Raw genomic sequence first — 14,814 nt, forward strand, 5'->3', positions numbered from 1 at the left:
CGTGCACATTTAAAGACTTTAGGTTACTTCAGTCATGCTTGCATGTGTTGACTCAGCAGGGATGAAATAAAATGAAAAACAGGAGAAACATATTATATTATATATAGCAATACAGAATGCCTGAGAGCCTTACAGCACTATATTACAATATATTTTTATTTTTTGAATTGTCACCTGAATTTTGTGTTTCCTTTTAGGACGTCCACTGTCAAGTCTCATGGGTTACGAGTTTTGTCAAACCCGTAATCTAAGCCCTTAAAAGCAAGGATGGTGTATTGTTGAGGGGTGTCCGACCGATTTTGGTGGGCCGCAGAAAGCTGTCTCGTCTCGGAAGGCCTAGAGACACACACAGGCTAAAACATGAGGCCAGCTGCGTGGACGTTCATAACACTGACTTATCAACAGTCCCCAATGTATATTTGGCAGAGAAACAGAGAGAGAGAGTCACGGACACGTGGATGCCGGGAATTCTGCTTGCTGTATTATAAACAGCTTGCTATATTATCGCTGCCTCTGGTCAAGTTGACAATTAACAGCAGGCCAAAATGGCCCTCGGGATTGCCTGGAAATTTCCCGGCGCTCCCTTCTCGTTTTTCAACATGAAATAAAAAATATTTTTGTGTCAAATTTGCAGGTCGCACATGTGCGAGTAGTTATAAATACTTACACTGTCTCAAAAAATGGTCGCAAAATGCGAGCATTTGGGGCATCAAGAGCCACCCCGCACAGACGTGTCCTGGAATCTGCTGGTGTTGGTCCACTGTGTTTTCTCAAGTCCAGAATCTATGCAGCCATCCACCAGGAGATTTTAGAGCACTTCATGGTTCCATCTCCTGACAAGCTTTATGGAGATGCTTGTTTCCTTTTGTCGTGTAAAAAATTCAAGACTTGGGCCAGATAAGAAAGCTTGAACTTTTACCAACAGTTTTATTATCAACAAAAATAGACACCAATTAGAATACAAAAGTTCCACCGGAGTGTGTCAGAGATCGGTGCAAAATAGAGCCCCATTCTGTTACCAGAACAGAGACCCGAGTTGACATGAAAACCATGTAACAACTGACTTTCACCTCCTTTTGGACCTCCTTTTATAGCTCTATTTCTAGGCATCTATCTCTTGGCTCTCTTTTCTGCTGCACCTGGGTCTGGGAAAGTCCCAGATTTTCACATGCCTCACTACGACTACCGCTGTCCATCCTTTCAGCTTTAGGTGGATTTTTATCACTTTTATTTCACTATGACTGGGTGTCTCTCTTCCCCACGTTTTCCAGTCTTTCAGCACTTGGTGGATTTGTATTTAACTATGATTGTTTTTGACTGCACTGATGTCTGTTTTTTTTTTTACTGCACTGCTCCTCCTGTCTGTGTCCTTTGCGTGCCCTCTGCTGATCATAGTATTTCAACCATAACCTGACTTTGTGGAATAAGTTGTGCTCTGTGCTAGAAACAGGACATTCTTACTGATGGACTATATTGATGTGAAGCTAAGAACACTATAAACAAATCACTGAATCATTTTTAATGTGCAGCAGATGCTCATAACTCACAGTAAAAACTTCTGAAGCCAACCAATGATAGCAAATACGCTACATATGAATAAGTTATAGATCAATGAACAGATCAAATAAATATATTCACTATTCATTGAGCCACTACAGATAACCTCATTCATTAATAAGATTTGTGACAAAATGAGTAATCACATTTTAATTATGCTGGTGTTTTAGCTATGAAACCCAGATGTCAGCTGTACAAAGTATCATAGTATGTTGTCATGTTCTTTTCAGTCCATTTCAGAGTGAAATATTGAACCATTTACTACACTACATTCATCTGACAGGTAAAGCCACTTTATTTGATTTATAACATGGTACATTTTGACCACTCATTGGCCAATTTTCTACATAATGAGTACTTTTACTTTTGGATATTTTGCAGAAATACTTTTAATCCATGTATTGCTTTAGATGCAGGACTTTTACTTGTAATGGAGTGTTTTTACATTATTGTTTTGTCACTTTTTCCTAAATATAAAGGATGTAAGTACTTCTACTTCACCTGGTACTACGTACATTGAATACAAAGACAACTGAAGTAGAAATATGACTCATGATAACAACGTGATCATGGGAACTAAACACTGCTTCGAGATTGGTATGAGAGCCACACCTGCTTACGGACAAATCTGCACCTGAACTTCCTCGTCTGTCAAGCTCAGAAAAACATTTGCCATTTTCTCCGGGCAAGTTTTCTTTCAGTTGGCAATATGTCTCATGCTCTCGGCTTCCTAATTCTCCAGTTTGCATTTTCAAGAGCAGGTAAGAAATAAAGCTTAATCTATCATTGTTTATTTGTGTTACTGCTCAAGTACATACAACAGAGTCAAATATTTGCTTGCTAGAATGTGAAAGTAGTTTATAACAATAGAGACAGACAAACCTTTGTTCACATGTTTAGCTTTAGAGTCTGATGCGTGAGAATATTAAATGAACCAGAGAATACAACTAACTATATATATATATATATATATATATCTCTATATCTCTAATATCTGTTGAAATTATTCTTACAGATGCTCTCTATGGTCACGTTTTGATGCGTTGCCAATTTAGTTCCCATGATGGTCACGACACTGTGTTACTGGAGCAGTACTACCTCAACAAGATGCTAATGTTCCAGTACAACAGCACTTTGGGAAAACTGATCGGCTACACAAAGGAAGCAATAGAATATGCAGATTTCCTCAATGGAATACCAAGTTTTGTGAATAAAGAGAAATGGAAAGCAGACATTTGCAAAAGAAACGTCCCACTGGTTTATAATAGCCTTCTGACCCCAGGTGAGACAATATAATGAAAATTTCCTTCAGTGTGTAAGATTTAGTGAGTTCTATTGGCATAATATGGCGTTAATATTATTATATTAAGTATGCTTTCATTTGTGTACAATAAACTTAAAATAAGTTGTATTCATTGGCTTAAAATAACCCCCTTATATACTATATACACAGAGGGAGCAGGCCCCCTTCCACAGAGAGTGCCATGTTTCTAAAGTAGCCTAAAATGGACAAACCAAACACTGGCTCTAGACTGGGCCTCCATAGTTTTCCGTGAGTTTCGCGGTCACCATAGTTTCACACATGCTTGGCACAGGAGGGTGAGGCAAACTGTATTCACTTGGTTGCAATCTACAATGTCACGCTCAATTCCACTAAATCCTACACACTGCTCATTTAAAGCAAAGGTTTTGGGAAACACTTGTGGGAGCGGTCCGTAAATCAATTTGCATTCACAGATTCGTGGTGTATTCATTTGTATTCCTTTATTTCAGGATCACTTTGACAACAATTGAAAGAGTTCACACTTCGTAATTCTGCATTCTGCGATTTAAAATTGTTTGCCTTTCCACCCCCTATGAGCAGCTGTTCACCCATGGCTAAATCAACGACCAGATTGCCTCTTACTTACGTCACAACAAAAACTTCTCATAATCAACATAATAATAAATAAATATGGCCAATCTGCATTATGGCTTCAACAATACTTATGCTCTTTTCTTCCTGGGAGTTAACTGATCAGAAGCTCAACATCACTCTAATGTACATTACTTAAAAAACCCCAAAAGGTGTTGTGTACATGATTGTATACACAGGGAAATGAGGGATGTGGACCCAATATGCAGACAATAAGGCCGAGCAGATTCAGTTGAAAGTTTGTTTGGCTGCAGTTTGGTGCTGTTGTAACTTTATGTGAAAACCTCTTAACATCCATTGTGCTAACAGGTTCTGATAACAGCTCTCGTTATGTGCCCACAATAGCTTTGTTAACTTCATACTCATGATAGCCTACACCGTTAGAAAGCTAAAATTCTTGAGATTAGACCAATGCAAACCATTTGAAAGAATACAGCGGTTACAGCGCCTCAGTCAGACCAACCAGTACAATTAAAATTGACGCGATTCATCAATGAAGTCTCATAGTAATCCACCGATTAATATATTCCAACAAAAATGGTCTTATTACATTGTTAAAGGTCTAGACGATCAATTCCAGTAAAAATTGGTCGGACACCCCTCACTAATACACCATCCTTGCTTTTAAGGGTTTAGATTAACTGAAGTCAAACCAGCCCTCGCGCTGTTTTGTGATGCATGTTCTTTCTAGGCATTACGGTAACATCGTGTCGCAGCACATTTCAAAATAAAAGTGAGCTTCTGCTGAACATAATGCAATTGATGTGGCAGAAACGATTGAATGAATAAATGAATGCTTAAGACAACACAAGTATCTAAAAAAAAAAAAGACATTCTCACAGAAAGCTTACTGCATTCAGCCAAGATTCGAACTCATGTAAAAAGAAAACCTTCTGTTTCCACTGACTCATTTCACTCCACAGTGATGGCAGACCACCTCACTGCTCTTCAACAGAGGATTATTGCATATTAGCCTAATATGGAAAATATTTTTTATGTTGTTGTTGAGTTACTCACTCCCTACAGGTTGAGCTATTCCTGCTATTTGGCGGCCCTCCCTGTGAAGATTTTTTTTTGGGGGGGGGGGGTTTAGGAACAGAGAGCAGAGGGGGTGGGGGCTAGTAAGAGATGTGATTGGGCCGGCCCAGTGTCAGTATAGAAAATCACCCAATGGTCCGCTGTCCGTTGTGCCGATGACTGGCACTTTGTGTAGTCAATTAATTCTGTAAATAACGATATCCAGCTTTAAGTGGGAAGTTCATGATCTACTACCAAAAGACACATCTGCGTCAAGCTATGGTGTGATCATAAACTGTGATGCAGTAGCAGGCCCTTGCTGCCAAGGGGCAGTGCTAAGACAAACCCTTAGAAAAACCTGTGTAAAATATTCATTTTTCATGGTAATTGGTATAAAAATTTAAGATTGGACAAGTTTTATGCTGTGGCCCCACAGTGTTTTCCAGCTAATAACTCCCAGCTACAGTTGTCTGCATGCATTTGTTGGCAAGATTTTTCAAGGGGAAACGAAAAATATAAAATATATTACTTTTAGTATGTTTACACTTAGTTACCGTTACTAACATGTGTTTCTATTGCTCTATGTTTCTACCCCATTTCAATTATCAGTGAAGCCAATAGTAGACTAATTAATAGAAAACCTTTGTGTATAGTTTATATTTAGAACAGAAACACTCTTCCAAATCTTCAAAAATGATCATACAGTTGAATTACCACCTCTCTTAAACTATTTAAACAAGCTGGATTCCTTAGAATTTCATATGACTTGACTTGTGACTTGCTTGACCCCAGCAAAGACTTGACTTTCATCACCGTAACTTGGGACTTGACTTGAAGGTTAAGACTTGAGACTTGCTTGTAACTTCTGGTTCTCACCACCTGTTTGTAAAGTTGCTCCTCTGTTTACGAGTCAATACAAAGATGGCAGTCCAATCCATGTATGGTTCATTCTTTGATTATTTCATTTCAAAACCAAAATGGAAAAACAGATAGAAAACAAAGACTTCAGTTTTTTCTTCTGTTTTAAAACCGAAAAGGAAAAATATAAATTTTGATATTTAATGTGTGATTTGTATAGCTTTGTGTGTTACACTTGATAAACCTGCAGCAGATACACTTGGGTGATGGCGGTGCCTGATTAAATGTAATTAAGATGAGCTTGAACATCAACAGAAGTGTGTTTTTAGTTAGAAAAACAGGAGGCTCAACGTTCAGTTTGTGACTCACTTGCAACTGGGACAGAAACAGGAATGCCTCAGAAGTTGCCTGAGAATCCTCCGGTTTTTAAGATTTCTTCAGGATCAAATTAATTCAGTGATAGTTGTCAGTGTTGTTATTGCAGATATACTGTTATTAATTTGGCAAGTTTTAACAAATCATACACAGATAGCACACTATACTGGGCTCATTTGGAGTAAAGCTCAGCATTAAAACACGGTATGGACTGTATTAATGGCAAATAAAGAGGTTTGAGTGGGTCCCTTCTATGGCACTATAGCCTACAATATGCACAACATTTTGGTAGCCTACTGTGTTGTGGGCAGAATATTAGGTTACTTATATTCTACTCTTCCTGTGGCTCAGTGTTGTCAATTAGGCTATTTAATGTATTTTGACAGTATTGTCGGTGTCAGATAGTCACTGTTTTAAATTATTCCTTTGTTATAATGCGTACGCTAGTATTGTGGGGCTGTAATGTAGTGATCAATGTTGCGTGGCTAGTGTGCGAACTATAGGCCTAGCTTTGGGGGGAGCCCTCTTTTTTTCCCAGTGGGGGTGGTGCGGGGGTTGTTTGCCCGTGCCTCAAAGGGAGGACTGACTGGGACTCAAAGAAACATTCATAGCTGCAAGCATGTAGGCCTAGTGCTGAATGTGAACATTTCAGGTATTGTTTATTATTATTATTATTATTATATGTAGCCATTATGCTACAGTTAGTGTAGAGAAAACAACAGATGCGGCAGCCTCTCCACAGTTCACACCCTGGCCGTAGCCTTGAGAAAAATCCCTTGATAAATGTATTCAGGTATTTTCTTAGATCGATTAGGTAACCGGCAGCTTCAGATGAGCCCAATATAAAATTCTACCTGGATGCTGACATACTTAATAGTTGACTGGAAATATCTTGAGTGTTTGAGTGGCTCGTTGGAAAAGCAATGCGCCACAATAAGGATTTGTTTTTACTCTTGTGAGTTTGAACCCAGCTCACCGCAATCTTGCAAAAAGTAGCCTACATTTTCTTTAACCAAGGGGTACATGTCCTGATATCGGGCAGGAGATCGATTTTCGCTTACTTTTGTGTTTTCTGTTTTAGCTGTTTTCAGTCCAAAAACAGCGGCTGTTTGTGTCAATAGGCATCGTAGTCGCGGGCAGCCATCTTGGTGAGGTCAGTGAGCTGATAAGTTTTGTTTCTGTCGTCAAATATAGAGCCTAAGTCACTCGCTTCCGGCCCATCCATCCATCCATCCAACTTCATCCGCTTATACGGGGTCGGATCGCAGGGGCAGCAGATCCAGCAGGGGACCCCAAACTTCTCTTTCCTGAGCCACATTAACCAGCTCTGACTGGGGGGTCCCGAGGCGTTCCTAGGCCAGTATGGCGATAGAGTAATCTCTCCACCTAGTCCTAGGTCTTCTCCGAGGCCTCCTCCCAGCTGGACGTGCCTGGAACACCTCCCTAGGAGGCATCCTTATCAGATGCCCAAACCACCTCAACTGGCTCCTTTCGACGCAAAGGAGCAGCAGCTGTGCACACGACCCCTGTGGATCTTCCTATGGATGGTGGGTCCAAAGGATGGAGAGGGGGGTGCCATGTTGCCAAACCTGGCCACCAGGCGCTCACCAGCGAGCCCTCCCTCTGGGCCTGGCTCCAGACAGGGGCCACGGGATCTCTCCTCCTCTTCCTCGATTTTTCATAAGGGTCTTTATGAACCATTCTCATTCTTTTGAAGAAAACCCCCAATAAAATTGAACATATAAACAGTAAATATGGCCAAAACATGGACATTCACCTGGCATATTTAAAAAAAAAAAATTATGTAATAACTGTTGTATATTAGTTTCTTTTCATCAAATTTACAGTTACAGTTGTATTCCAGGTGTATTAGAAGACACAGTTGCATTATAGTGAGCTGGATGATGCTTTTAATGGTGATAGTGCTATTAAAATATAGATTTTATACCAGGCGAGGATGAAAATATCATTTTCCTTTTTGCATCTCCATTTACTCTTTAACAGAAAAATATTGTATTATTAAAAATACTGATTTATCTTGGGTATGTTATTTTAGGTGTTTTTAATAATAATAATAAGTGGCAGGTACCATATGGTTTTTTTTCCGTATGTGGCTATAATATAGTGCTCACTTCTACAATCATATTTGCCAGTCACTATGAGATGCGATGCGACTTGAAAAGAAATAGCCTGTATGTTTTGTGAGTGTGACCAATCTGGGGACGGAGGTAGACCACAGCTGTTGCAAACAACAGGCGCACTTGTACAGCAGCCAGTTAGTTTAAAAACCAGTAGGGGTATAACACCAGTTGTAGATAGAACAAAAGGCATCTGCTTTGTTTTTACGTTTTGGGTTTAAAGCAGAAAAACAAAACAGATGTCTGTTTTTTTGTTTACCATTTTTCCATTGTGGTTTTAAAATAGCAAAACCAAAATACTACTTGTTTTTTTGTTTTTTCCAATTTGGTTTTGAAATGTAATAAACAAAGAATGAACCATACATGGATTCGCTGGCTATCTAGTTAGGATTGTTTTCTTGGCTCTCAGTAGTTGCCAGGCAACCAGGATGTTATTGTTTGCCTGGCAGAGAAATAGTTCTGCAAAGACTTGTATTTCCCTAAATGTCAAACATTTGCTTTAAAGGCAATTTGTATAATGTCATAATAAATGCATGGGGTAAAGATGTGGAATTTATGACAAAATGTGTCTTGGGTTATTTTCCTCTAGTCGAGCCCTCCGTCAGGCTGAGGTCAGTTGAGGCAGTGGGCAGCAAACATCCAGGGATGCTCGTCTGCAGTGTGTACGACTTTTATCCCAAACAAATTTGGGTGACTTGGCTGAGGAACGGAAAGAAGGTGACATCTGATGTGACGTCCACTGATGAACTGCCCAATGGGAATTGGCTCTACCAGATGCACTCCTATCTGGAGTTTACACCCAGACCAGGAGAGAAAATCACCTGTATGGTGGAGCACGCCAGCCTCATGGAGCCCAAACTTTATGACTGGGGTAAGAGAGTGTGCATGTGGACAGCTAAAGTAAAATTACCTCAAGCAATGAGGTATTACCGGTGGTGTAATGACACTAACTACATTAACTGAAGTACTGTTTACTGTTCTTAAGTACAATATTGAGGTTACTCGTTACTCTACAGCTTAAACTACCACACTTTATATACAATAGTGAAAATGATCCATGGTAAAATGCTTAAGTATCAGTAATAATCCACTATTAGAACAGCGGGTAAGATGCTTATGAAATTTACACAGTACAGTTTGATTCTGATTATACTTATGTACTTAAAAACAGATCGTGTTTCGGCACTACGTTATTCTTGTTCTACTTCTGGTAGAATTCAGGCAGTGCAGACACTTTTGAATACGAATTTTTGAATAAGCCATAATTTTGACTTGCATCAACATGTTGTTCGGTTAGCTCAGTTGGTAAGGTACAGGACTTGCAACCAGGGCTTGACATCAACACCCGCCAAATGCGGATGGATTTCAGCCTTGGCGGGTAACAGTCACTCCCTAGCCACTTCCCAGTTAGCAAACATTATTGAAACTATGTTGAATCAACATTCTGCTGTAAGTGTTAATTTCATTGCATCATTTTGCACAATTTTTAATATTGAAACCACATTGAAATCATAGCCTAACTAAAAATCAACTTGACTTCAATGCTATTTCAACCAATATTAAACCACAGAAAAGAGACTATAATATAAAAAATGTATAAATGACAGTTAAAAAATACATGTTTATTTATGGAATAAAAAAAATTATTCACTACTCCTTCTCTGCTCTGTCCACCCATCTAGGTCTGGAGCATAGAAAGCCATTTTTGTGCTGCCTGGGCAAAGTCAAAAGGCTTCTGTCCCCATTGGTTCAGAAAACATACAAACAAAATAACTTTCAGAAGTGAAAATGATGTGAAGATGAACAATGTCAGTCAGGCTGAATTGGTGCTATATTATATAGATATTATATTCGGCCAAGGTTAACAGTTAACTTACTTGAATTCTCACTAACGTTACAGATTCGCCAGTTTATTGTAGATGTAGACTGCCTGGCTGTAGTGGAACCTATGGCGTTTATTTTAAGTCATAAGTTGTGAGCGTGTAAAACCTGCTCGAGCAAATTATGTTAGTCCACATGCGCAAAAAGTAACCTTCCAGCGCGCACAATACAGTACTCGCGCACAAATTCAACAAACGAGAGTTGTACAGGTTTCTGCGTGCGAGCGCCTGGTTTGCGCACAGTGTGCTTATACTCGCTCAGCGGATTTCTGCTTGCTCCAGTCTACATGACTTTTGACAATTTGGGGGCGGAAACCAAGGAGGGCACTGGCCCTCTTATGATTGGTCACTTTCAATGTGATCACAACCAGAGCCCTTAATTAAGGGAGTTACGACACTCTCGTTGCCACGCAATCACGTGCTCCATGCAGCTCTCAGTAATTCCAACCAGTCCGGGCTGTCAACCACTTTGAACGGTTTCAGGTGGGACAGACACCAGCAGCGACTATATTTGCAGCGTTTTTCGGATAAATATTAAGACATAATGTGTTTTGATTACTATCCTTATACTTACATATGATACCATTTCTTCTGGGGAGTCGGGAAAGCAGTATTATCCGTTTGTGCTTAATTTTGGAGGGAAGAGGTGTGACGTTACAACACTAACAGCAGACTATATTTGCAGCACTTTTCAGGTATAATGTGCATTGATTACTACGTTAACTGTACTTACAGTAGTGATTCTTTTTTTTGGAAGGACGGAGAGACAGCATTAACAGTGTTATTTGTTGAAATGCAGATGGTTAGGCTACTGAGTGAATTACTCTATTCCTAAATACAATCCATATAATTACTGATTTGTAATTTATTTTAAAATGGCTATTGTAACGTTACCCCTTTATCCTTCCCAAAACACAGGCTAAACTATCTCAGAACACACAAATACATGCATAGAATGTACTGTATATGCAGAATATATATAATTAGTCTACTGTATCACATGTCCTAATGTACTGTTGTGTTAAGACACGTCACATAAACATCTCCAACAAGTGAATATCAATAATTAACTGAAGCTGCTCAGTTTAAACACTTTATTATACATTATCTACAGGGAGAGGGTAAGTGAGGTTTTTTGTTGAGGAATGTCAGAAGCAGACCAGGTCATAGGCCCCAGATGAGACCAGCTCTTGAGACACAAGCCTGGTGCTGCTGGAAAGAACAGGGAGAAGAAAGATGAAACAGTGTTAATACAAGGTTAATACATTTAAGAAATGGATTTTAATATTATAATATAATTATAATGTACATGAAATATAATGTACAAATAATTTCATGAAGTTGAGCTTACAGGAGTTGTACTGGACATTGGCATGATTTTGGTTATTTGGTTCTGTGCCCCAGTAAAGAATTTGATATTACGTAACTATAAACTTTTTCATGTTATTTCAGTGGACTAAAAGTTGTAAGACAAGTTCCTTTACACCTTAATAAAATGGTCATATTTAGTACTACTACTTTGTTGCAAATTCTTTGAGTTTAATGACCAAATATTAAATACCAGAAGAGGGACTAAGTGTGCACACAAACAGGGAAAGGCCAAATCACTGCAAGGTAAAAAAGTCTGCGCACTTTTAAGGACTCTTCTGGTGCAACACATTTAATTTCCGTTGTAAATATGAAAATACAGTTTTAATCAGGAGCGCTCTCTGTAGCCTGCATTCTTGGACTTCATCAGGTACTGACGGCTCATTCTACTTTGCTGGCGTTAGCTACTGATGCCTCAGTATAATGCATAGGGCGCCCTCTGCTGACCACACTGCACTTAGCAGGCATGGAATCATCACATCTCAGCAACAGAACAGCATAACTCATGTAAGCGACAAAGTAGTCACATTATGTTCTGAGAACCTAAGCTTTCACTGAATTCAAAAATTAGGGGGAGTCAACCCTGTACTGTTCAGGATTTATTTACACAGGCATACATAGAAGTGTTAATTCACTTACATGTTTTATCACTGAGGTCATACTTGGCGATGTTGGTGTTGTACTGAGCTGCATTATATCAGAATCAGCTTTATTGCCAGGTATGTGTACATATGAGGAATTTGACTCAGGATTGTACATTGCTCATGATGTGCTTACTCATACAAAAATACAACACAATAAAGTTTCTGATATTCTGGCCCATTAATGTACATTATGTAAATAGGGAGGACAACCTCATCCAACACAATGTAGTTCAGTAAAACAGCCTTTAATTTTAACCTCAGTATTAAACATTTAATTAAATTTACACATTTATGCTCATGTGTAAATTTAATTAAATAATGGCACAGCTGTTGTATTGAAATGCATTACATTGTAAAGGTGCACCTATTAAGGCCACTAAGAGCATTCAACACAGTAAGACCAGCAGCTGAAAGGGTGTGTAAATGCCTCCGTAGCTCAAATTTGTATGTCTCATGTCACTAAATTCATATTAGCATCAATGTGGAAGAAAGTTTGTCCTGTTATTGTTGGCTGGAGATGGTATTTGCACTCCACTAACTTACTCTTAAATATACAAGTTTGGCAAGTTTGTATGAGGCCTATAAGCAGATCCAGCTGCCAGTTTATTAGGTAAACACGGAGCTAAAAATAATGCAGTCCTACCTTCATGAAGGTTAACATAATCAGTTTTAGCTGTTCAGAGGCACTGATTCAACACAAAGAGCTGTTTCTGACAGGGACATACCTCTTGATATTTGGATCCTTTGTGGATAACTGGCTTGCTCGCTCCTTAAAGTCAGTCTCCGATGGTTTCATATGTCAGCCTCTTCGACAGAAAAACATATGAAGTCGTTTTCTATCTGCTGCAGTTATAACGTTACTTGCTTTTTGTGCTGCTGATCTTATCAGCCGATGCACTGTCCAACAAACAATGTGTGTAACGTTAATGACTGAATAAAAGTTAACAAGGAACAACCTTGCTAGATACAAGCTTGCCATGTTATCTATTTCACATAGCTAACGTTACCGTTCATGGTATGTTACGTTACTACTACGGCAGCCACTAAGTGCTGTTAACTTCTACTTTAATTCTAATTAATAACCGAAGATAAACTTTGAATGCCAACGAATCAACGTACACTTATAACTTGACATTTAAAGTAAATGTCGGCAAGCTGACAGGGAGTAACGTTAACTTTATGGTAACTTAGCCAGTGAAGTGTTGCTCGGGTTAGCTAGCTGCATTTAGGATATGATGAAATTAGTTAATATCTTCCGAACTAAACTAAAGTTGAACTAAAGCTGGCTACATGAAATACCACTATTGACTAAATTCACAAGAGGTCAGTTGATGGGTTAAAATGTCAGTCATTTCATCAACTTACCAGCGTGCATAGGTACATCGGACACAACAAAAATGAATGGGATATGGCGCTCAAACTTCATTTGTGTTTATTGGCGGTGGGCAAACCAGTTTAATGGTGCATTACTGCCACCAACTGGACTGGACTGTGGAACGAGAGATTAAGCAGTAAAAAACAAAACAGAAAAATATTTGATCTAAATCAGTTGATAAGAAATTAACAATATATCTTGCTTGTGGTTTTCCCCAAGAGGCCTGACAATAATAAATCATGTTTTCTGAACTATTCAGTGTTTGGAACTATCGGCTGCCCCGTAACACGCGTCACTTCCGCATTCCACAGTTCCGACAGAGTGTCGTAACTCCCTTAATTAAGGGCTCTGGTTGTGATCACGTTGAAAGTGACCAATCATAAGAGGGTCAGTGCCCTCCTTGGTTTCCGCCCCCAAATTGTCAAAAGTCATGTAGACTGGAGCAAGCAGAAATCAGCTGAGCAAGCAAAAGCACACTGCGCACTAGCAGAATTCCACTGTGCAAGCAGAGTTATCCTTTGAGAGCAAACCAGGCGCTCGCTCGCAGAAACCTGTACAACTCTCGTTTGTTGAATTTGTGCTCGGGTACTGTATCGTGCGTGTGGAACAACATAATTTGCTTGGGAGCATGTTTTACACGCTCACAACTTATGACTAAAAGTAAACGCCATAATAAGTTTGAACTACCTGGTAATCTGCAAAAACAAATCTGCATCATGTTGTAGTTATTTCGGTATCAGTTTAATCTGTTTATTGCCATTTAATCATAACAAAATGTTTACTTTGTGTTCATACAGTTGTAGTAATGGCGAGTTGTGTTTATTCACGTTATAGTGTTAAAATCGCCTTCTCGCGTTGTATGTGAACACTTGCAGCGAATGTACTCACGCGAGGAAAGCGTTGCGAGGCGAAAATTCGCGGTTGGTCTGAAAGCACCATTACAAGTCATGCTTTTGTGAGCTAAAATAATGTTTTATTATAAACTGTTTTGTTCTGTTTAAATAGTTTAAGTTAGTAGTGGCGTTTGACTATTAGGTTTTAGTAGTAAATATCATGTTGTTATCCTTTAGTGATGTTTGAAAACTAGAGAATCATAAGAAAAGTAATCTTGAAGAGTTTTCTAATTTCTCCCCATTATTCCATATTAATCACTATCAGTTTAACTAAATGTTTTCATATATAATTTCTTGTTAAAACTTGCATCCGCACTAGGGTGACCAGACATCACGTAAAATCCAAGCAGTTGTCCAGACCCCTTTCCGGTTTGTCCTGAAAATTAGACCTAACACGTTGTATAGTTCTCTTGGCACCAGCAGGGGTTGCAAGGTTATCTGTACATTGTGTCAACAGCGTTGTTATAGCCACAAACTAACACTTGTCACGCTCTTTTCCCCTTTGTTTTCTTGTGGTTAGTGGAATTTACAGTCGCGAGGACAGGGAAAGTGTCGCTTCAGGCAGCCACGGCACGGCGGAAAGATCCTACACGCGTTGCGCAGACAGATGTGATACTGCACTGATGACATGACTAAAATACCAAAATTAGGTAAAAGATCCTGATTTACCTACATCCATAGTTGTGTTTTTGACAGACAGGTGACTTCATGAACAAAAATAATTTTAGCGCTGTGTTTTGATTTTCACATGTGTTAATGTTCATTGCCATTCACTGTACCGGAGGCCACGCCCC

The 14,814-nt window shown here is 39.2% G+C and overlaps 1 protein-coding gene across 1 annotated transcript in view; it reads left to right on the forward strand.

The window, feature by feature from the left end:
• Positions 1 to 1,481: 1,481 nt before the first annotated feature.
• The window catches only part of LOC123967997 (H-2 class II histocompatibility antigen, E-S beta chain-like), a 19,538-nt gene continuing 6,205 nt past the window's right edge, over positions 1,482 to 14,814 (forward strand). The window contains exons 1-4 of the mRNA XM_046044436.1: positions 1,482 to 1,840; positions 2,037 to 2,318; positions 2,573 to 2,839; positions 8,450 to 8,731. Of these exons, the coding sequence (XP_045900392.1) occupies positions 2,267 to 2,318; positions 2,573 to 2,839; positions 8,450 to 8,731 (601 nt within the window). The 5' untranslated portion in view covers positions 1,482 to 1,840; positions 2,037 to 2,266. The remainder of the gene's footprint in view (positions 1,841 to 2,036; positions 2,319 to 2,572; positions 2,840 to 8,449; positions 8,732 to 14,814) is intronic.

The sequence above is a fragment of the Micropterus dolomieu genome, linkage group LG03, assembly GCF_021292245.1.
Source record: "Micropterus dolomieu isolate WLL.071019.BEF.003 ecotype Adirondacks linkage group LG03, ASM2129224v1, whole genome shotgun sequence".
NCBI lineage: Eukaryota > Metazoa > Chordata > Actinopteri > Centrarchiformes > Centrarchidae > Micropterus > Micropterus dolomieu.